At 49.2% G+C, this 22,600-nt stretch overlaps 1 protein-coding gene and 1 pseudogene across 6 annotated transcripts in view; one reads left to right on the forward strand and one right to left on the reverse strand.

Annotated features, from left to right (window-relative positions):
- Positions 1 to 860: 860 nt before the first annotated feature.
- The window catches only part of UVSSA (UV stimulated scaffold protein A), a 46,559-nt gene continuing 24,819 nt past the window's right edge, over positions 861 to 22,600 (reverse strand). For 2 of the 6 annotated variants that reach the window (XM_012783367.3, XM_075992907.1), the window contains exons 9-15: positions 21,238 to 21,415; positions 20,517 to 20,651; positions 16,290 to 16,473; positions 15,480 to 15,588; positions 12,859 to 13,033; positions 12,155 to 12,260; positions 861 to 2,136 (exon numbers count right to left, since the gene is read on the reverse strand). In XM_012783367.3, the coding sequence (XP_012638821.2) occupies positions 12,167 to 12,260; positions 12,859 to 13,033; positions 15,480 to 15,588; positions 16,290 to 16,473; positions 20,517 to 20,651; positions 21,238 to 21,415 (875 nt within the window). In that variant the 3' untranslated portion in view covers positions 861 to 2,136; positions 12,155 to 12,166. Of the gene's footprint in view, positions 2,137 to 5,954; positions 5,980 to 12,154; positions 12,261 to 12,858; positions 13,034 to 15,479; positions 15,589 to 16,289; positions 16,474 to 20,516; positions 20,652 to 21,237; positions 21,416 to 22,600 lie in introns of those variants that run through there. The other 4 variants (XM_075992906.1, XR_012912426.1, XM_075992908.1 and 1 more) reach the window with 4 other exon arrangements.
- On the forward strand, positions 2,049 to 3,600 carry LOC142861188 (non-histone chromosomal protein HMG-14 pseudogene; annotated as a pseudogene).

Here is a 22,600-nt window from a genome sequence, read left to right on the forward strand (position 1 = left end):
AACTTGAGGCTGCCACAGGGCCCAGCCTCTCTCCTCTAGGCCAGGAGCCCCTGGGGATGATGCCATTTTTAAAGCCTGGCCATCCAGAGGTATTGGCCTCCATCAGTCCAGGGACACGGAGGAGGAGTGGGTGAACTGGTGGCCCCTGTACCTGTGCTGTCTCTTCAGCCACCAGGCTCAGCCTTAGGACAGGCGGACCCCTGGAGTGTGCAGGGCCGGGCATGGGCATGTGGCAGGGACTTCTGGGAGGTACTGGGTCAGTGAATCTGCAGGTAGCCCCCCAATTCCCTCCCCTGAACTCAGGACCCCAGATTCTCAGCCTGAGTCCTTGCCAGCCCCTTCCCCCCATGGGAGGGGCGGTCCTCTCCTGTAGGTGGCTCCTTCGGAACTGGGGCATGGCCCTGCCCACTGGCTCTAAATTCACCTACTGGTAAGGCGGCCCCAGGCTCCCCTGCCTCCCACCTGCCTGGCTCATGCGGCCCCAAACCACATTGTGCCAAGTGTAGGGGGAAGGAGAGTGCTGAGGGCATCAAGGGAGGGGGTGCAGCATCCTCCACCTGGGCCTCGGAGAAAGCAGGACTTTAGCAACCCGTCAGCACCAAGTCACCCAGTGAGGCCTGGGCTCAGAGTGGTGGAGCTGCTCCCAGGGATGCAGTGCCCCCCTCGCCCCTTCCCCCACCCGATCCCCACCTGTCACGGGCACCCACTGCCCTGCCCCATATCTGCCCTCGCCCCTACCCCACCCCTAGGATACACCCACCCACTCCTACTCCTCCTCCCCAGCCTGGCCCCTGTGCAGAAGGGCCAGCCCAGTCCCCCAGTTTCACAAGCCCTCATTCCTGCTGGTCAGAAACACAGAGTCAAAGTTTATATTTTATTAATAATAAGCATTCATCAAAAGATCTGATACAAAAAGCACCAGGGTAACAAATTAGTCTTGAATTACATTTACAAAAATTCCCTCTCCTCTTCTATCTCACCCCTATTATCCCAACTTTATTTCAAGATGGACAGAAATATACAAGGAGTCTTACACACAAAAAATTACAAAGCGACAGTAACTAAAACAGTATGATAATATATGATCAGGCAGGCAGGCAGGACAGAAGGTCCAGAAACAGAACCACTGGGGACTGTAACACATCATAAAGGGGGTTTTCCCAATCTGCAAAAACCCCTGAATTCATTGATAAATGGTGTAGGGGCAACTGGACAACTATCTGAAATTTTAAAAACTGGATTTCCTGGCTCACATTTTATATCAAAATAAATTACAGGTAGATTAATGATTTAAATGTGAAAATGAAATCCATAAAAATACTAAAAGATAAAAGAATTTTTAATATAATTTCTGCATGGGGAAGAGCATTCTAACTATAACATAAAACTCAGAAGCCATGAAAGATTGATAATTCAACTACCTAAAAAGTCTACAAGGTATGCTGTGCAGTAGCTCACACCTATAACCCTAGCACTCTGGGAAGCTGAAGCAGGAGGATCACCTTAGGCCAGGAGCTGGATACCACCCTAGGCAACACAGCAAGATCCTATCTCTACAAAAAATAGAAAAATTAGCAGGTGCTAATTTTAGCAGGTGCCACCACACCTGTAGTCCCTGCTACTCAGGAGGCTGAGGCAGGAGGATGGCTTGAGCCCAGGAGTTTAAGGTTTTAAGGTTGCTGTGAGCTATGATGACACCATTGCACTCTACCTGGGGCTTCTAGATGGACAAAATAATAATAATAATAATAATAATAACAACAACAACAACAACACAACAAAAATGAACAGCATAAGGAAAATCAGAAGATAAATAGGAAATATTTGCAGTGCATCACATAGAGCTAATTTTCTTAATGAATAAAGAACTCCCACAACTTAAGAAATAAACTAGGGGGCCGGCGTGGGGGATGGGGGGAGGAGCAGGAGGTGGGCTCCCAATCCGGTTCCATCCAGTTCTCCCACAGGTCTCACAGCAGTGGCCAGGCAGCCCAGCTTCCAGAAGACTCTAGGGAAGGCTCTCAGCAAGCCCCCTCCCTGCAGTCAAGATGCCCAACAGGAAGGTCAGCTTGGCCAAAGGCACAGTGAAGGAAGAGCCCAAGAGGAGATCTGCGCGGCTGTCAGCTAAACCTGCTCCTGCAAAAGTGGAAACAAAGCCCATAAAGGCAGCAGCAAAGAATAAATCTTCAGACAAAAAAGTGCAATCAGAAGGGAAAAAGGGGAGCAAAGGCCGAAGTCGTTAACCAAGAAACTAAAGATTTACCTGCAGAAAATGGAGAAACTAAAACTGAGGAGAGTCCAGCCTCTGATGAGACAGGAGAGAAAGAAGCCAAGTCTGATTCATATCATACACCGTGTCTTATCAGCGGTCCCTGTCTCCCTTGTACAATCCAGAGGAATATTTTTATCAACTATTTTGTAAATGCAAGTTTTTTAGTAGCTCTAGAAACCTAAAAAGCAGGGAATTCCACCTCATCCCATTTTTTAAGTATAAACACTTTTTTTAAAGAGGTGAAATCATTCGCTGGTTATTTTTTGGTACAACCAGAAAACAGTGTGGGATATTGAATTATGGGAGGCTTTGACTGTCTTGGGTGTCAGCTTAACATTTCATACAGGAGAGTTAGTTTTTATATCCTCTAATACAGAGTATATACTTAATGGCAATACTTAATGGAGTCCCAGGCCTGCATTTAATGTCTTGAACATTTTAAATTACTTCTATTCCCATGTTGTTTTTTAGTAGACTTGTTTCCTAAAGAAAACCACTCCTTGATCATGGCTGTCTCTGTCAGAGTTGTGTACACTCTGTAATATCTTTGGTTGTGGTAGTCCTGTTTTCCTAATAACTTTGTTAATGTGCTGTGAAAGACTGAAAATTTGAGTATGTAGTATATACAATAATAATTTGATATTGGTGGGACTTATGTAATAGCTTATCAACATACGAAGATACTGGTACTTGATATCTTCTTAAGGAAAATTTGCCTCCAAATTTTAAGCTGGAAAGTCACTGGAATAACTGTTCTAAAAAGAATTAAAATAAATGGCTTTTTATATTTTTGGTACCTATGTTAAGAACTGTGTACTGTACTGATCCTCAACACAACCAATAAAATCTCAATTCCAAAAAAAAGAAACTAGCAAGCCAATAAAAAAATGGGCAAAGGATATGGACATACAATTCACAGAAAAGGGAAAAACAAATTCTTAAACATATGAAGAAATGCTCAGTATCTCACTCCTGAGAGAAAAGTCAACTAAACTATAAGATATCACCTTTTTACGCAGCAAGGAGCAAACTGTTCGCCAACATGCTGGGTGGGTGAGGGTTGGGAGAATAAGTGCTCACACACTGCTGGTGGAAAAGCAAAATGATACTGCTTTTAAGAAGGGCAACTTTGCAGTATCTATCGAAATTATAATTATACAAACACCTTGACTCAGCACTGTCTGTATGTATGAAAAGATATACACACAAGGACATCTGCTGCGGGACTGCTAGGCACAGGGAGAGACCAGAAATAGCCTGCAGATCCAACTACCAGTGTCACTTGCATGAATGACAGTGTACCCCCACCCCACAGCAGAACACCCTGAGCCACAAGACACAGAGGAGCCCTTCCAGAGAGGCAGAGCGAGGACTTGAAACCCACTCCTCTGCAATGCCCAGAACACCGGGGAAACTGCCAAACCAAATTTTTCAAGACTCTGGAAGTGAACAAAAGGCTTATAACATAATCCAGGAAGTGTTTGTTCAAGAATGGCTGAATCTTGGTAAGAACAGTGAGCCTGTGGTGTGTTAACATGCACTAGTCCGTTTCCCTCACCCAGCTCTGCAGTGGCCTTTAAAACTAGCAGTCATGTGCTTTTCTGGGGAGCAAGTTTAAAATTAAAAAATAAAGATAAAAAAGAAAACTAGCAGCCATGGCCAGGCACAATGTAATGCTAGCACTTTGGGAGGCCAAGGCAGGAGGATCACTTGAAGCCAGGAGTTTAAGACCAGCTTGAGCAACATAGTGAGACCCTGACTCTAAAAAAAGATTGTAAAACTTAGCCAGGCATGCTGATATGCTCCTGTAGTCCCAGCTACTCGGGAGGCTGAGGCAGGAGGACATACTGAGCCTTGGAGTTCAAGGTTGCAGTGAGCTGTGACTGTGCCACTGCACTCCAGCCTGGGTGACAGAGCAAGACCCTGTCTCAAAAAACCACCACCACTACCACCGTCACCACCAAAACCAGCAGCCACAAATCCACGGAAGCTAGGAACTGACAGCCTATCAGCCACTGAACAGGGAGGACTGGGTTTGGAACTCCTTCGAAAGCTCCATCCCTGGAAAACTGTCACTGTTTGACTTGTCTGGCTGCAGGGCCTGTTGTTATTTGACCTCAGTTGGCTCAGTGGGATTTTGTCAAAAACGTGACAGCTGCCTAGGGTGGTGACAGCCATTGAAGCAGACAAGAGGCTGGCCAAAGATCTTGAATGGAAGAGCTGAGGAATGAGATGTCCACAGTGGTTTTGAAAAGCTCTGACATACCCCTGGAGATATGGGAGGTCATGCATGAGGAGGACCTAAGCTCTTGCCTCTGGCTGACTCTGTGGCTCTGTGCAAGTAGGAAGCGAAGGCTAAGGCAGAGTTGGCAGCTGCCTGCCTGAGTGTTGAAGGTGTGCCCAAAGCATACACACAGCTTGTTGGCAAAAACTGGGAGAGTTATTAAATCAAAACACTTAAGGAAATCTCTATCCAGTCATTAGCTGAGCATGAAGTTGACCAAGCAGACATTTCAGTGGCTGCATACAACCAACAGTTCAGATTTTACAGAATTAGTCCAGGAAAGACACTAAACTACAAACAGCAACAACAACAAACCCTGCAGAGGAGGCATACAATTTTCAGAGTTACATATCACATTATTAATATTTAAAATGTCCAGTTTTCATCAAAAAAATTATAAGATGAACAAAGAAACAATGTGTGTTTGCTTGACCTGTACACAGGAAAAAAAACATTTAATAGAAACTGTCCCTAATTAATCCCTGATGTTGAACCCACTAGACAAATACTTTAAATTAGCTACTATCAATATATTCAAAGAACTAAAGTAAACCGTGTCTAAAGACTTGAAGTATGAGAATGATTTTTCACTAAATGGAGAATATCAGTGAAGATATAGAAATTATAAAGGAGAAACAAATAGAAATTCTGGAGTAGGAAAGTACAATAACTGAAATGAAAAGTTCACTAGAGCAGCTTGACGTCAGATTTTATTCAGCAAAGGAAAGAATCTTTGATATTGAAGAGGGGTCAACTGAGATTATCCAGTCTGAGGAACAGAAAAAAGAATTTTGAAAAGCCTCAGAGACCAGTGGACACCACCAACGATACCAACACACACATAATGGGAGTCCAAGGAGAAGAAAGACAGGAAGCAGAAAAAACATATGGGCAGGGTGCAAGGGCTCACGCCTGTAATCCTAGCACTCTGGGAGGCCAAGGCAGGAGGACTGCTTGAGGTAAGGAGTTCAAAACCAGCCTGAGTAAGAGTGAGGTCCTGTCTCTACTAAAAATAGAACAAATAGCTAGCTGGGTGTGGTGGCATAGTCCCAGCTACTCGGAAGGCTGAGGCAGGAGGATTGCTTGAACACAGGAATTTGAGGTTGCTGTGAGCCAGGCTGATGGCACGGCACTCAGTCTAGCCCGGGCAACAGAGTGAGACTCTGTTTCAAAAAACAAAAACAAAATAAAACAAAATATAAACAGTAAAAAACAACACAGAAAGAATATATGGAGAAATAATGGCCAAAAACCTTCCAAATCTGATGAAAAACATTAATCTTTATAAGCAATAAAGTCAATGAACTGTAAACAGCATACATTAAGAGACCCATAACTAGACACATCATAGTCAAACTGTCAAAAGCCAAAGTGTCTTGAGAGCAGCAAGAAACTCACCAGGCATCTTCCACAATATCAGACACTTCTCATCAGAAACCATGGAGAACAGAAGGCCGTGGGATGACATTTTCAAAAAAAAAAAAAAAAAAAAAAGACTGTCAACCAAGATGTCTATATCTAGCAAAATTATTCTTCAAAAGTGAAGGAGAAATTAAGATATTCCCAGATAAAAGATGAAGAAAAGCTATTGTTAGCAGACCTGCCCTATAAGAAATACTAAAGGTGGCCTTTCAGGCTGAAGCAAAAGACACTAGACTCAAATCCACACAAAAAAATAAAAAGCACTGGAAAAGTTAACTACAGAGCCAACTACAGAGACAGTATAATGAATTTTAGTTCATAAATCTTTTCTTCTTCTACCTGATTTAACAGACAACAGCATGAAGCAATAAATACAAAATTATCTTGATGGGCTTGCAATCTACAAAGATATAATTTGTATGGCAAAAACAGCACAAAGAAGCTGGGAGGACACAGAGCTATAATGGGAGCAAAGTTGGTTTTGGGTTTGTTTTTTTTGCGACAGTCTCACTCTGTTGCCCAGGCTAGAGTGGTGTCAGCCTAGCTCACAGCAACCTCAAACTCCTGGGCTCAAGCAATCCTTCTGCCTCAGCCTCCTGAGTAGCTGGGAATACAGGCATGCACCACCATGCCCGGCTAATTTTTTCTATATATTTTTAGTTGTCCATCTAATTTCTTTCTATTTTTAGTAGAGACAGGGTCTTGTTCTTGCTCAGGCTAGTCTCGAACTCCTGAGCTCAAACAATCCGCCTGCTTCAGCCTCCCAGACTGCTAGGATTACAGGTGCGAGACCGGCCAGGAGCAAAATTTTTATACATTATTAAAATTAAGTTGGTGTTGATCTAAGCAAGATTGTTTTAAGTTGTTAAGTGTCCTACTCAGAGCAACCAAGAAAATAACTTTAAAAAACAGAAGAGACAAGGAAATTAAAATGTTATAAAGGAATTAAATATCCACTTAACACACAATAAAAAGTGTGTTAAATGGAGGAATAGAGGAAGAAACAAAAAAGACATATAGAAAACAAATAGAAAAGTAGCAGACATAAATCCAACCTTAGCCAGGCACAGTGGCTCATGCCTATAATCCTAAGCACACTGGGAGGCCAAGGTGGGAGGATCGGTTAAGGCTAGGAGTTCAAGACCAGCCTGAGCCAAAGCAAGATCCTGTCTTATAAAAATAGAAAAATTAGCCAGGCGTATTAGCATGTGCCTGTAGTCCCAGCTGCTTGGGAGGTTGAGGCAGGAGGATCGCTCGAGCCCAGGAAGTTGCAGTGAGCTATGATAATGCCACTGCACTCTAGCCCAGGCAACAGATAGAGATTCTGTCTGAAAAAAAAAAAAAAAAATCCAACCCTATCAGTAATTTTACTGAATGCAAATGGAGTAAATGCTCCTCTCAAGCAGCACAAACTGGCAGAATGGATTAAAAACATGATCCAACTATACACTGTCTACAAGAAACACTCTTTAGATTCAGAGATTTGATAAAAGTAAAAGAATGGAAAGAGACATACTGTGCAAACAATAATCAAGAGAGCTGAATAGTTACACTAATATCAGACAAATGAGACTTTAAGAAACAAAGAAGGACATGTTATAATGATAAAAGGGTCCATCCATCAGAAAGAAATAACAAGTATAAACATGAATGCACTTAACAATAGGGCCCCCAAATACCCGAACCAAAAACTGACAGAACTGGAGGGAGAAAAAGAAAATTCAACAATAATGGTTGAAGACTTCAATATCCCGCTTTCAGACATGAGTACAAACTAGGCAGAGCAACTCAGAGACAAGGCTTAACCAACACTACGAACCAACTACACCTAACAGACATCTATAGATACATTTCACCTAATAACAGCAGAACATTCTCCTCAAGTTCATGTGGAACATTCTCCAGGACAGAACATATGTTAGGCTACAATATAACTCTCAATACATTGAAAAGAAGTGAAATCATAATGTATGTTCTTTGGCCACAGTGGAATGCAATAAGAAATCAATAACAGAAGAAAATTAGGGAAATTCACCAGTATGTAGAAATTAAACAAACTCTTAAATAATCAGGAAGTAAAATAAATCACCAGAGAAATTAGAAAATACTTTGATATTAAAAAAAGACAAAGACATCATATACCAAAACTTATGACATGACGCTTAATCAATACTTAGATGAAAATTTATTGTTATAAACACCTATATTAAAAAGAAAGACTTTAAATCCATAAGTTAATCTTCCATCTTAAGAAATAAGAAAAAGAAAAGTAAACCCAAAGCAACCCAAAGGAAAGCGTAAAGATTACACTGAAAGTTAATGAAATAAAAAATGGAAAAATAATATAGAACAATCAACAAAGTTAAAGTTGTTTCTTTGAATAGATCGATGAAATTGATTATCTTTAGCTAGACTAAGCCAGGGAGGGAAAAAAGAGAGAAGATTCAAATTACTAAATCAGGAAATACTATGAACAATATGTGTCAACAGATAGTAACAGGCCAGGCCCGGTGGCTCACGCCTGTAATCCTAGCACTCTGGGAGGCCGAGGTGGGCGGATTGCTTGAGGTCAGGAGTTCGAAACCAGACTGAGCAAGAGGGAGACCCCTGTCTCTACTATAAATAGAAATAAATTAATTGGCTAACTAATATATATAGAAAAAATTAACCGGGCATGATGGCGCTTCCCAGCTACTCGGGAGGCTGAGGCAGAAGGATTGCTTGAGCCCAGGAGTTTGAGGTTGCTGTGAGCCAGGCTGACGCCATGGCACTCACTCTAGCCTGGACAACAAAGTGAGACTCTGTTTCAAAAAACAAACAAACAAACAAACAAACAAAACCAAATAGTAACAAATAACCTAGATGAAATGGACAAACTCCTAGAAAGATATAAACTACTGAAACTTACTCAGGAAGGAACAGAAAATCTAAATTTACCTATAATAAATACAGATATTGAATCAGTAATAAAAACATTTCCCACAAAGAGAAGCGCAGGACCAGATGGCTTCACTGGTAAATTCCACCAAAAGTTTAAATAATTAGCACCAATCCTTCATAAACTCTTCTAAAAAATCAGAGAGGAGAAAATACTTCCTAACTCAATCTATGAGGTCAGTAGTACTCTAATACCAAAGCCAGACAAAGACATCACAAGAAAAGAAAACTATAGACCAGTAGCTCTTAGTCAGCTGGTTGTCAATAATTGTGCTTAAGATAATTCAATGGGGAAAGAATAATCTTTCAACAATGGTGCTGGCACAACTGGATATCCACATGCAAAAGAATGAAGTTGGACTCTTATGTCATATACAAAACTTAACATGGATCAAAGATCTGCATATAAGAGCTAAAATTAGAAAACTCTTTGAAGAAAACTATAGGTGTAAATCTTTGTAACCATGGATTAAGTGATTGTTTCTTAGATGTGACACCAACAGCACAAGTAACAGAAAAAAAATAGAGTTCTTCCAGCACCGTTTGTTGGAGTTCGGGTTTTCAGGCTCTTTCTGAGCTACAGGGTTCCTTCCAGGTTTCCCTGTCATTCTGCTGGGACCCAAAGATCCAGGAGGAGCTTACAGCTGTGACTAGACTGAGATGGACCTTTCAGAAATGCCTGACTCAACCTTGACCCAGAGTCTTACATGCTCACTGGAGAAAATTCTCAAAACAATTCAGAGTCTCCTCATAACTTCCCTGAAACTTTAATAAGGAACCTTAGTCAATTTCAGCGCTGGCACCAATATCCGTTCTCCTCCACCAGAGGATTTACCCCAACCCCAACCCTAACGACTGGCTAGAAGACAAAGAATCTCCCAGGCTATGAGAGGTGGCGTTATTATGCCTTACAGGAGAAGAGGAGTGAGGACGCTGTTATCTGAGCAGAGAGACAGGCTGGCAAGACTGCGATATGTTTTAATCAACAGATTTGCTCCGCCTGAAAGATAGCTAGCAGACACTGGACTTAAAGAAACTCAGGGTGAATCAAGAAGTGAACCATTCAAATGTAGGTGCGATTTCTGCATGCATCACAAATGGGATCCTTCGGAAAATGCTAGAATAGGGAATTATGACATCCTGCCCATTTTGCCATGAACCTTATTCTTATGCTTTTCTTTTTTTGCTGGTAATTTTATGAAGCAAGTTGAGAAAGCTACTTTGTTAGGATAGACTGTAGCAATAATTTTGAAAATTATATGATCTAATAATCATCTAATTAATTGATAATAATAATCTATGATGAGTTCTGATATCTTTTTCTTATATCTTTTCCCTATTACCTTGATACTAGTAATTTATAAGGGATCTGTGTAGTTTGAATGTATCTGAATAACTCCAGTATACTTTAGCTCTACTTTTTGATTTCACCCAAAGAATCCCCAATACGTCTGAAGTATTCCCATGTGTTTTAGTAACCTAAAGTCAGTGCGATAAAACTCAACATCAAGAATTTGCAGCCATGACTTGTGGGAGAAAATCTGAAGGAAACATTGGGTAGTTTTGGCTAGAGCTTAATTGATTAGATTTTCTGGTTTTCAAAAATTGCAATGAAAGGAAATTTTGATGTGCTGTATTTTTACTTCATAGTAGCAAATAAATGTGTGCATAAGCAATAAAATTGACATCTATTTAAAAAATATCTATTTTTTTATCTGTTTAAAAAATAGATAAATTGGACATCATCCAAATTAACTTTTATGTTTCAAAGGACACTATCAAGAAAGTAAAGACAGTATGGGAGAGGATACTTGCAAATCATATAAGGGTCTAGTATTCAGAATGTATTAATATATAAAAAGTCTTACAACTCAAGACAAATAATCCAATTAAAAATGGGAAAGAGATATGAATAGATATTTCTCCAAAGAAGATAAACAAGTGGCCAATAAGCACACGAAAAGATGCTCAATATCATTAGTCATTAGAAAAATGCAAATCAAAATCACTATGAGATACCAATTAACACCTACTAAGATGGCTAAAATAAAAAGATAATTACAAGTGTTGTTAGGAATGTGAAGAAATTAGAACTCTCATAAATTATTGGTACAAATACAAAATTGTCTAGCCTCTTTGGAAAACAGTTTGGCAGGTCATCAAAAAGTTAAACATTGAGTTACTATATAAGCCAGCAATTCCACTCTTAGGTATATACACAGAAGAAATGAAAACATACATCCACACAAAAACTCGTACGCAAATGTTCAGAACAGCATTATTCATAATAGCCAAAAAGCAGGACCAACCCGAATGCCAGTGATGAATGGATAAACACAACGTGGTACTCTCTACACACTGGAATATTCCTGGGCGATGAAATAGAATGAAGTATTGACACGTGTTACAACATGAAAAAACCTTGAAAACATTACGCTAAGTGGAAGAAACCAGAGACAAAAGGCCACATATTTTATGATTCCATTCATATGAAATGTCCAAAAAGCAAATCCAGAAACAGCAGTACATCAGCTGTTGCCCGGAGGCTGAGAGAAGGGGAGTGAGGGTCTCCTGTTAGGGTGGTAAGAGTCCTGGAGCTAGGGAGTGGACGCGGCTGTACAACTGTGTATATACTCATTGCTACTGAACTGACACTTCAGAAGTGTGAATTTTATGGTATGTGAATTGTATCTCAATACAGCTGTTATTAAAAACCGAAGAGAGTGAGACAGTTCTCTGCATTCTGATGCGGAACTATCACCAAGACAATCTATGAAGTTGGAAATGCAAGGTGCCAATGGGTGAATGGTTCACTATCTATGTGTTTGTGTTAAAACCAGCATTTGCATCCAAGTGTGGGTTTTCCCAGAGCTCCTCGGTATGCTCATCTCCTGGGGAGGAGGCTGGGACACACACTCTGAACACTGAGCAGCATGTACTTTCCATCCATTCTGAACCACGTACCACAAAATGCACAGGTCTTACAAGAATTTGTGAGAAGCCCTTGGGGACACCTGCCCATGTTCACACCCTGGGCTCAAGGGCCTCTTCTGCAAAGCCAGACTTATAACCGGACAGGGGTCTCCCATAGCAGCAGAGAGGCCATACCTCCTGGGCATTTTAACACACCATTTTCTCACATTAAATACGCAGTCGCCACCCAGACCCACGCCCACTCTCCTGTCCTAGTGCACAGGCAGAGTAAGGGGAGCTGATGACCAGAGGGGACTGTAGCATACCTGGCCCAGACTCTAATTCAGTGCATAGTTAAACTGGTTTGCAAACTTCTCGTGCTTCTTCTGGTCCATCTGGTTCATGGCTGTGATCACCCTCTGCACAGCCGCCCTGTGGGGAAGCAAAGCAAGACGCTCTCAGAGAGGCTCCAACTAGGGCTCTGGGTTGAATGTGCTTTGCTGGGATCAGGAACTGGTCCTGGGGCAGTTGCTGCACCTGGACCACTTGCAGACATCCTGAGAGAGCCACTTTCAGAGACACAGGCATCCAGGACAGAAGGCAAAGCTCAGAAAGAGCCAGAAGTTACCAGTCCTGGAACTTGGCCCTATGTGGGTGGTTCTGCCCCAGGTGAGGGTGGCTTCAGCCCTGCCCTGGCACTTCTCCCATGGCCTCCCCCAGCTCTGAAGGTGGCTGCCAGTGACTCCCAATCTTGCCAGCACTGGAATATACCTCAGAATGTGGGCAGAGCCTGCCCACTGATGTCATGGAAAGCAACCACACAAGTGAATATAATCAGGAAGCATCTAATTCAGCCCTGGCTAGCTGGGATCCCCTCCTCCAGGGAAGGGGGCTGGGTGGTCACCCAGGGAAAAACAGCAGGTAGCCCTGGGGCCAGGCCCTGCGGAATCTTGGAGCTCTATTGGCTCTTCTCAAAAGCCCTCAAATTGGGATGCTTTGGAACTGAGGTGCCTGGGCCAACCGCTCTTACTTGGCAAAGACTTTTTTCCCGATGCGTGCCCGGGCAGTGTCAGCCTGCGCCTTTAAGTCGGTGAGGTTGGGGTACTTCCTCTTCTTCCCCTTGCCTTTCCTGCAGTACCTGGATGAGCCCAGATCCATCCCGGTGGCTGCTTCCACATCTTTCATGAACTCAGGGTCCTGCCAGTCTGTAATAGAACTTCAGGATTTCAGGAGACACCTGGCACTGACCAGAACACCTCTCATCCAAGGCCCCCAGGAGGGGACCTTGCCCCTGGCACCGGCAGCCTAAGGGAACGGTCTGTGCTGGCCAACTCAGGCTTCCTAGAACAGTAGAGTGGAGAGGGAGGGAACACAGGCCACCCCTGGGAGAAGGCAAGGAAGAGCTCATTCCTACTGCCCTGCCCCACACAGGCCTTTGTACCCTCCACAGGCCAGGGAGGAGCCAAGGCTGGGCCCGAGGCCACTCTGGATAGTGATGGATCCCTCAGGCAGGAAGGTGGCCAACGCTAGTGGTCAGGTCAGTGCCATCCACAAATGCCTTTCCTGCCTGCAGGCTGGGCCATGCCCCACTAGGCCGATTATGGCCCTGCCAGACAAGGCTGCTGGCTGTCCAGTGTGTGTAGTGGGGGCTGGCCAGGGCCAAGGGGAAGGCTGGGCCAAGCATGATGGCCAACAAAGGGCTTTGTTTGTGTTGATCTAAAGCTGGCCTGGCCGTAGGCCTCAGAAATGCAGGGTGGAAGTTCACCTAGACAGAGCTGTCTTTTCTGAGCATGCCAGGCATCACCTGCCATGGCCGTGAGGGGAAACAAATGTCACCCAGCCTCGCCAGCCCCAGGCCACGCCACGGCAAGGTCAGCATGCTGACTCCTAGGGCAGAAAGAATTCAGTGTGCAAGGGTTCCTGGGCAGCTACCCCCATCTCAGTCTCTGGGGGTTTCCCTCCACGAAACTGCTGCAGGGATCTGTCAGGCTAGGTGCTGGTCCAGGTGCTTGCAAAGGCCACCCAGGTAGGAACATGATGACCAAGAGACCAACGAATGGCCCTGGCTTCCAGAAGGAGCTGAACACGCCACACTCAAGGACGCCCAAATGTGCACCAGGACCCCATGAGCTGGGAGCAGAGGGGCCAGGCCTTTTGCTGGGGAGGCACATTTATGGAGGGAAGCAGCCATATGCCCCAGACAGACGGATGGTGAGGCCTCCCCAAGCTGATTTTTTGAAGTGAAGGAATACGGGGCTGCACAATTCAGATACAGAAACGATTAATCCAAGATTAAGGAAAACTGTCTAAACAGTTTATCTCCCAGTAATAAGAAGGCGTCACAGTTTAGGAACCCAGTGAATGGAGCAATTGTTTAAACACAACGAAAAAATGCTGGCTTCCAGTAGAGATGGAATGAGCACCTCAGTAAAATGAAGGAGCAATTTAAAAGCCTTTGAAGAAAATCAATAGATGCCGGGGCCTCCCGGCCTTCCTGGGCGCTGACGGGCCCTGGAGCGCTGCGCGCATTGTCACCGAGGTTAGCACCAGGGAAAAGAAAATTGCCCCGTGTGCTAGGGAGGCGGGATCAATAGTGTAGTTAGTAAAGAGATGCTATTTCACATCTGACTGGCCAGCGTGGCCCGTAGCCACAGCCTGATACCTGTTTGTTAACAAGTCACCAAGGGCTGGAAAACCAGATACTCTTCAGGGTTGACAGAAAAAATAGGCACTTCATTTGCTCCTGAGCATGAGCCACCAGGGAAGGCCTCACCCGAAGATTAACAGGTCAGGGCCTCCTACACACCACCGCCCGCACCATCTAGGGCCCCCAGGGCCCAGGTGCCATCTCTGGGGATCAGTCTGAAACTCAGCATCTGCCTCTCATGACCAGAGTGCAAAAAGCCTGTGAACGACAAGATGGCTTGGTGGGACCCACGAGCACACCAACCGTGCTCCCACGGACATGGCACGACTTCCACCTTCACCAAGGTCTGGGCCTGCAGACCGGCCCTCTCTTCAGAAGGGAGGGAGCCCAAGCCTGCCCAGGGCCTGCAATAACAATCCCTTCCGGAAAACAAACATGAACCCCGGCCCGGAGTGGGATGGGCTGGGTAGGCTTCACCAAAGTGACAGAGACCTCAGGGGACAGGGCAGCCAGCACGGGGACCCCAAACTCCCACCACCAGCCATAGCAGATTCCCTGAGCATGTGGCCACACGCATCCCCGCAATGAGACAAAACAATTGCCCAGCTGCGAAAACTCCGCAGAAGGGGCGGAACAAGGGAAGAGTGAGACAGCAGCATTAGGAGGAACAGTGACTCGGGGATCCTGTCATTTACCTTTCTTGGCCTTCATTCCTTCATCTGCTTAAAAAACATAAGAATCTAAAACTGAACCACACAAATGATAACCTGGTGGTTTCTAGGCCGTGGGGAGCCTGTGTCCCTGTTGGGCGCCTGTGACAACGTGTACCTGCTTGAAGCCTGAGCACCCTGTGGAGCCCCCTAAGGCAATGTTTCCTCCCTCCACCTTATTTTACTATCGTGCAGCTCCTCAGGCCAAGCTGGTGGTATGGGTGCTCCCTGACCAAATGCCTGGGGGCAGCGGGTCCCAGGGCTATGCCCTCAACAGCACCCACCCAGACCTACCCGGGCGCTTCTGCATCTGCTGCTGCCGCCTCTGCTCCAGCGCCCTGTCTTCCGGGTCAAGGGGCATTCCCTCTTCGTCTCTTGGGATAATCTTTCCATGGAAAGGGCACTGCACAGCAAAGACAGGGCAGCTGACAGCCGAAGGGGGTGCTGCCTGCCCTGATCACAGCCCACAGTGCATTGGGCACAAACAGCCATTGGGCGGGGTGGTAACACAAAACCAAGGTGTGTTACCCTTCAATTGCATATTCAAAAGCTGGGGGGGGGGTCTGGGGAGCAACAGAGAAGGGGGAGGCAGTTCCATTTTCCCTCTGGATCCAGGAACTTGGGCAGCAACAGGGAGCCTGGGCCTTGTTCCTGCTGGTTTGATGGGAGAGACTTCCCTTCACACCATTCCCAACTGCCGGCCTGCCAGCTGCTGCCCGGCCCCTCTGGCCTCTACCTATGGCCTCTCACTTCATGAACCCCAGAGACAAGGGGTCCACGTGCTGCCTTACTTCTGAGGAGTCTAGAACAGCACAGAGAAGGCTAGACATACCCTAGACGGACGCTGGGTGTAATGACCCCTGGAGAGCATTCCAAGTCATGGGCCCGGGACAGGAGACCCCAGATACAATTTTCTGATGACCAGTGGCCAAGCAATTTCTGTCAACCATGGACAAGCCCTTCCATGGCAGCTTCTCTGTGCTTACAAGTGTCCCCAACCCAGGGCCAGGGCAGGTGGGAGCTCAGCACTCTCCTCTGTCTGACCTGTTCTGGCCCTGCCTAACCCTAGGCCTATGGCCCTAAGTGCCTGCAGTCAGGCCTCACCTTTAGCCGATCTTGGCGCTCACAGAGCCGGCCATCGGGCCTTGGGGCACGGCACCGGTGCTGCACAGGCTCAAACCTCCCTGCAAAGGTGATATGGCGGCTCTGGAGCATCTCGGAGATAGCAGCACTCTCTACTTCCTCCTCCACCTCGCTGGGCTTCCAAAAGCGGTGCTGAGAGTTGGATCTGCAAAGAGAACCAGAAACCCTCAAAGATGTGTGAAGGGACCCAGGAAGAATGTGGCTAGTTGGGGTCTAGGGATGAGAGGACAGCCAAACATCCTGCACCCCAGTCACTCCTTGACCCTGGGGACCCCGTGAGCTGATCTCTAACGCCCCCCCTGGACTGGAGGAGATGGCCGCTCCAGTCTGAGTTTGAATCCTGAGGTTGCGTGAACCAGTTGTAAGACTGTGACTCGATCACCAACCCAGGCTTGGGTTCTCCCTCCACAGTGGGGACACTGGCCACGGCACCCTCAAGGTGACTGAGGACTAACAGGGCAATCCACATAAAGGTCACCATTACTGCTGTGGGGTGTGAATACAGGTGGTGCCTGCAGCTCAAGGAAGGAGCATGTGGAACCTACCACCCAGCCCACAGCAGTAGTGCAGAGAGACAGGGACAATGGGTCTTGCTCCTATCTCCTAAATTTCTGGTAACATGCTCTGTTGCTGTCACCAGCCCTTGTTAATGATACTTTTCTATTGATGCCAGAGAAGGGGCAGGGCCGGGTACACCAGCACTGGAGGACTGGGACCCTGTTCCCCTCGATGCTTGAGTGGGGGATAGAGGCCCCACTGCACCTGGTACTGATGCTCCAGCTGGCCCCAGCCAGGTCTTGGGAGCAGGGCCACTGTTCCATGGCACACAGCGATGAGTGGGAGATAGCAGGTATGAGGGTGGTCAGAGGGGTGGGTGCCAAGGGCTCCTGGGGAAGCACAAATGGTTGGCTCTGCCCACCAAGGCTCACGGGCTCCCACACCCCTGCCCCAAGGGTCTAGGAGGAGCATAAAGCCCTGGCACCCCCTGCCCAGACCCCTGGCCTACAGAGACATAGGCCCCAAGGCCCAACCCACCATTGGGGAGAAATAGCCCAGAGAAGGCCTAGCCCCTGGGGCCACTCCAAGTGTCTGATCTGTCCCCCCCACAGTCTGGGCTGGGGCCGGGGGTCCCATACCAGACCCACTACAGGGAGAGTTGGCTTAGGCAGAGCCTTGGCACAAACAGCTGTTTGTGCCCGATGTGCCGGTCTGAAGAATGCCCAGACACGCACCCCACAGACTAGGGTGAGGATGGTGCCTGGCTGCCCACCAGATGCCTCCGGCTGGACCAGTATAAGTTGCAAGTCAGATGTCAGTAGGAAGACCCAGAAGCCAGCCCACACCACTGGGCCTCCCCGACAAGAGGGGCTGGGCTGTGTGCCCCATTTGATACACACTCAGACATGGGGATTCTTCCTTGGCACCCCCTCCTTCCCTCTGGCCAAGGCAAAGGCCTACTCAGGCCCTCCAGGCCACCAAGCACCTGCCTTGAGGAGGTGGCTTTTCCAAAGAGGCTGTGGTGAAGAGAGCTGGTCTTAGAACCGGGGACCCCAACCCTACTGGCCCTGCCCAAACCTTGAAGCCTGGTTAGGTCCTGGCATCCCAGCCTTGTCGTCTTGATCCACTGGATAAAAGGGGTGAGGCCACGCTCCCTGAGGTTCTTGAATGCTGACCATGAGCTGGTGGCATGATCCTGTATACTCAGTGGGGGTCCAGCCAGGAGTGTTGCCCAAACATGCACCAGACTGACACTGGCTGCCAGAGGCACGCAGGTACCCAGGAACTAACACCGAGCAGCCGGCCCTACAGCGCCACCCACTGGGCTCTGACACGGGGCCCTTCACTGCCATGGCTGCTCCCACGTGCCTGCTGCCACTCGAACCATGGCTGGCTCCTGCGACAGAACTGTGAGCTGTCAAGTTCAGAGATCTGCCCTCTGTTTTATGGGGAAGCATGAAACCACAAAACTGTAGTGTCAGGCAGGTGGTGGTAACATCATAGGGGCCTGGCAACAACTCGAGGAATTTATGAGGGATGTGAAGCCAGGTACTCATCTCAAGCTGCTGAAGCCTCTCTCCCAGTCAAAAGACCCTGGGACCCCAGGACAACACGTACAGCACTGAGGTGCCAGGCAGGCAGGATGGGCAGATGCTCGATCTAGGTGTGGGCTGCTGGGTGGGATGAGCCATAGCTACACTTGCCCATTGTCCCTTCAAAGGCTGTGGTCACTGGCTGGGCTCTGAAACTGAGCGCTGGCCTTGGGATGTCCCCGGCAGCAACATGTGGCAGTTTTATCCCTGGCCCATGCAAGTGACTGCCGAGCGGCCCACCCACCCTCTGCCCAGCCCCAGCCCATCCTACCCAGACCAAGGACAGCGACTGCATGGACTGAAGGACAATGGCCTGAGCTGATGAGCCCTCACGTCCCGGTGCCACTGTGAATGAGGCTGGGATCTGTACCTCCGACTCACTGCCCTGCCCTTATATATGAGCCCGCCAGAAACCCGGAATAGAGTGCATGTTTGGGCAACCCTCCTGGCTGGACCCCCACTGAGTATACAGGATCATGCCACCAGCTCATGGTCAGCATTCAAGAACCTCAGGGAGCGTGGCCTCACCCCTTTTATCCAGTGGATCAAGACGACAAGGCTGGGATGCCAGGACCTAACCAGGCTTCAAGGTTTGGGCAGGGCCAGTAGGGTTGGGGTCCCCGGTTCTAAGACCAGCTCTCTTCACCACAGCCTCTTTGGAAAAGCCACCTCCTCAAGGCAGGTGCTTGGTGGCCTGGAGGGCCTGAGTAGGCCTTTGCCTTGGCCAGAGGGAAGGAGGGAGTGCCAAGGAAGAATCCCCATGTCTGAGTGTGTATCAAATGGGGCACACAGCCCAGCCCCTCTTGTCGGGGAGGCCCAGTGGTGTGGGCTGGCTTCTGGGTCTTCCTACTGACATCTGACTTGCAACTTATACTGGTGCCTGGCGGGCAGCCAGGCACCATCCTCACCCTAGGATGTGGACCAACCAGGACACCTGGGCACATGTGATCCATTCCTGGGTGTCCAGGAAGAGAGCAGTAGACACACCAGGCACCCAGCATTCCTCAGCCAGGGGTGCTACGTGTTGCTGTGCCAAGACCCCGGCACAGGGACCATCCTGCCTTGTGCCCCCGTCCTGGCCCCTCCCTGGAGGCCCTGTTGCCAGTCCGCCCACAGGTAGCCTATGAGCTCCCCCATCACAGTGGTGTTCCCAGCCCTGCAGATCCCAAACGCCAGCCTCTGTGTTTACAGTGTCTGCAGCACAGTCAGGCTGAGCAGCAGGTGTTGGGGGGCAGCAGCAGCACCTCTTGTGTCCACGTCAGCATCCGTGGCCTCACAAGTCCCACCCCCGCCATGCCAGCCACACACAGACTGGCCCTGGGCCTGGTCAGCCCCCCCAGCCAGGCCTGGGGTGGGCTCACCTGGGGAGCGAGGGGCAGGGCTCGTGGGGGGGCGGGGATAGGGACAGGCTCTCCTGGCAGTATCTTTCATCCCAGGACAGAACTTTGGCACTGTCTTCCCCACCCTCCTTGGCTGTGTGAGCAATGTCCTGGCCCGGCTTCCAATGACAGGCCAAAAAAGAAAGGTGGCCTCCCGAGGCCCGAGAGTCTGCATTTAGGAGTGGACAATCCCCTGTGCACCCCCTTCCTCACAGCTTCACAGAGAAAGAAGCAGCCAGTGCAGTGGAGACAGCAAAAGAGGAAGGAGGGGCAGGGAGGGCAGCTTCTCAGCCGTTCCCGCAGGGCCACAGGCCTGGCCCACTGTAACAACTGAGTGGTGCAGTCACTGGCGGGTGCAGTCCTAGAAGCAACCCAGGCTCTCAGCAAACGAGCTTTAAATGGGCCTCAGGACCACTCTCATCGGGGTGCTCTCTCTTCTGGCTGTTCCTTCATGCTTTGGTAACACCTGACCCTCATGGATGGCTCCCGAAGGAGCAACAGGAAGGCTCAGAAAATGCCCTGAGACCTGCTGGGCCAAGGCAGTAGTCTCAAGAGAGCCCAGGCCCATTCAACGGGCGCAGCCCACCCCCCTGCCCCTCTCAGCACCAGAAGGTAGGCAGAGCTGCCTCAGACCCAGGGAGGCCCCGTGAACCTGTCTCTCTCTCCTCAGGCCGGGCCCTGGCCCTGCACCCTTGCCAACCAGACATGCCCAGACTCACCTGAGAATCTTCCTGGGCGCTGGCTGCTCCTGGCCCCAGTAGCATAGGTCTACTCCGTAGGGCACGAAGGGTGCCCGGGCCCGCTCTGCTGCCAGTTTCTGGGCCTCCTCCAGCCCCAACAGTGCCTTAGAGGGGCTACAAGAGCAGAGTAGGACATGCTGACCACACACTCTGGGAGCCGGCCACAGGCACCTGCTTCTCCCTCCCCACACCCTGCAGTGCAGCCAGGAGCCCTGGGTCAGCACAAGTGAGCAATGACCTCTGCCCACACTGGGCCTGGGCTTCAAGGCCACTGCCAAGGTCCTGTGAGAAGCCCCAAGCCCTGGCCAACTGCTGGCATCTGGTCTGCAGTCCTTCACCATGCCCCAGGGTGACCTGTGTCGGCTCTCGAACCCCAGAGCAACTGCCCAGACTCAGGGACCCTCTCAAACGGGCAAGCAGGGCCCTGGAGGATATTTGTCGGGCCAGTCCTACTGGGCTCTGGCCAACATGCCAGAGCTGAGGCCACCCTGCACGGCTTCCAGTCCCTGCCTGTGGTGTGGATGTTGGCAGGCGCCGCAGTGCAGACCTGGCTTCTTTCAGAGGAGCCAAGAACATCCTGAGCACCCGGGGGCAGCTGTGCTCTGGGCAGGGGCAGAGGCAGGGGTGGGGGCAGCCATGCTCCGGGCAGAGGCTGTGCTGCTCCAGCCAGAAGATCCAGCAATGGGGTATCAGGAGTCACCTGGTAGACGAGGGTGGCAGCCGGGGCAAGTGGTCCCTGAGCCGCTGTTGCTGGGCAGCCGCAGAGGTGGGGTCTGATGCCTCCTCATCCCTTCTCATCCTTGTCCTTGTCCTTGCCTGTAAGCCCTGTACAGCCAGGTTCTTCTCTGGGGTCTGCAGCAGGGCCTCTGACTCCAGCCCTGAGAGAAATAGTGTCCACTTCAACCACGTCCCCACAACGCCAGGGCACATGTGTAGGGGTACTATGCACCATCCCACATGACTGGGCAGGCAGGATGTGCCCACAGCACTAGTGGGTTTAATCCTCCCACAGCCCCCTGGGGTGGGCCTGCTACCTCCCCCTCACAGACAAGCGGGCTGCCTGCCATGCTCGGCGAGATGTAGTGGAGGCCGGCAGAGACGCTGGTGGTCCTAGCATGGAGCACAGTTGACAGGCTGTGCTGCCCGGATTCACTGACATACCAGCTTGACCAGACAGACTGTTGGGCTGGCTCAGGAGAGTGCCGCAGCAGCAGAAGCCCGCAGCCCTGCCAGCTGCCACCCACAGCGCAGCCGCAGCAGTGAAAGGAGAGGACAAAAGAGAATGGGGCAGCCTGTGGTCATTCTCCAAGCCCTAGGCCTGTGGCAGAGATGACAGGGCCTTTCGTGTTCAGAACCTGGGCATGCATGGCCTGGTAGGGCAGGCACGTGATAGAGGCCACCCACAGGGTGCACACTGCATCCCCCTGAGAACACAAAGGTCACCACTTGGCTGAACTGGAGCAAGGAAGAGGAAAAAGAAAGCATTCCTGACAGAATTTCAAACCACACCTGCACTGAGGTCAAAACGCCAGTTTCAAGCTGGGGTTCAAAGCGGTGCACTTGCCGCCAGTCCACAGAGATGCCTTCGCTCCACAGCTTTAGCTGATTTTTCTGAGAGCCCAGGGGGAGGGAGGTGGCCAGAACTGGGGTCCTGGCAACACCGCCTCTGTTAATGCCACCATGGAATGCTCATCCTGCCACCAGCTCAATGGGCCAAGGCACTGTATATCACCATGTCCCCAAGGGAGATGGCAGGGACGAGCCACCAGGGCCCTGACCTCTGCACTCCAGCGTCTATCTCCACACCCCTAGGGCAGGGCAAGGACAGATCTTCCAACACTACCAAACCCTGACACGCCTCCATCTATGCTAAAGCAAGGACTTGGGTCTGGCTCTTAGGCTGCCCCTCTGCGGGGCCCTGCCTGAACCCTGCTGGCACCTCTCGGCCGGGGCATGGGCCTGCATTCCCCAGCTGCTGTCCAAGGTGGGGTCCCGAGGCAGGGTATGGATTAGGACACTTGGTACTATCTGCCTCCCCAAACTCACTGCTGGAGCAATCTGGG

Source organism: Microcebus murinus, chromosome 16 (genome assembly GCF_040939455.1).
Source record: "Microcebus murinus isolate Inina chromosome 16, M.murinus_Inina_mat1.0, whole genome shotgun sequence".
In the NCBI taxonomy this organism is placed as follows: domain Eukaryota; kingdom Metazoa; phylum Chordata; class Mammalia; order Primates; family Cheirogaleidae; genus Microcebus; species Microcebus murinus.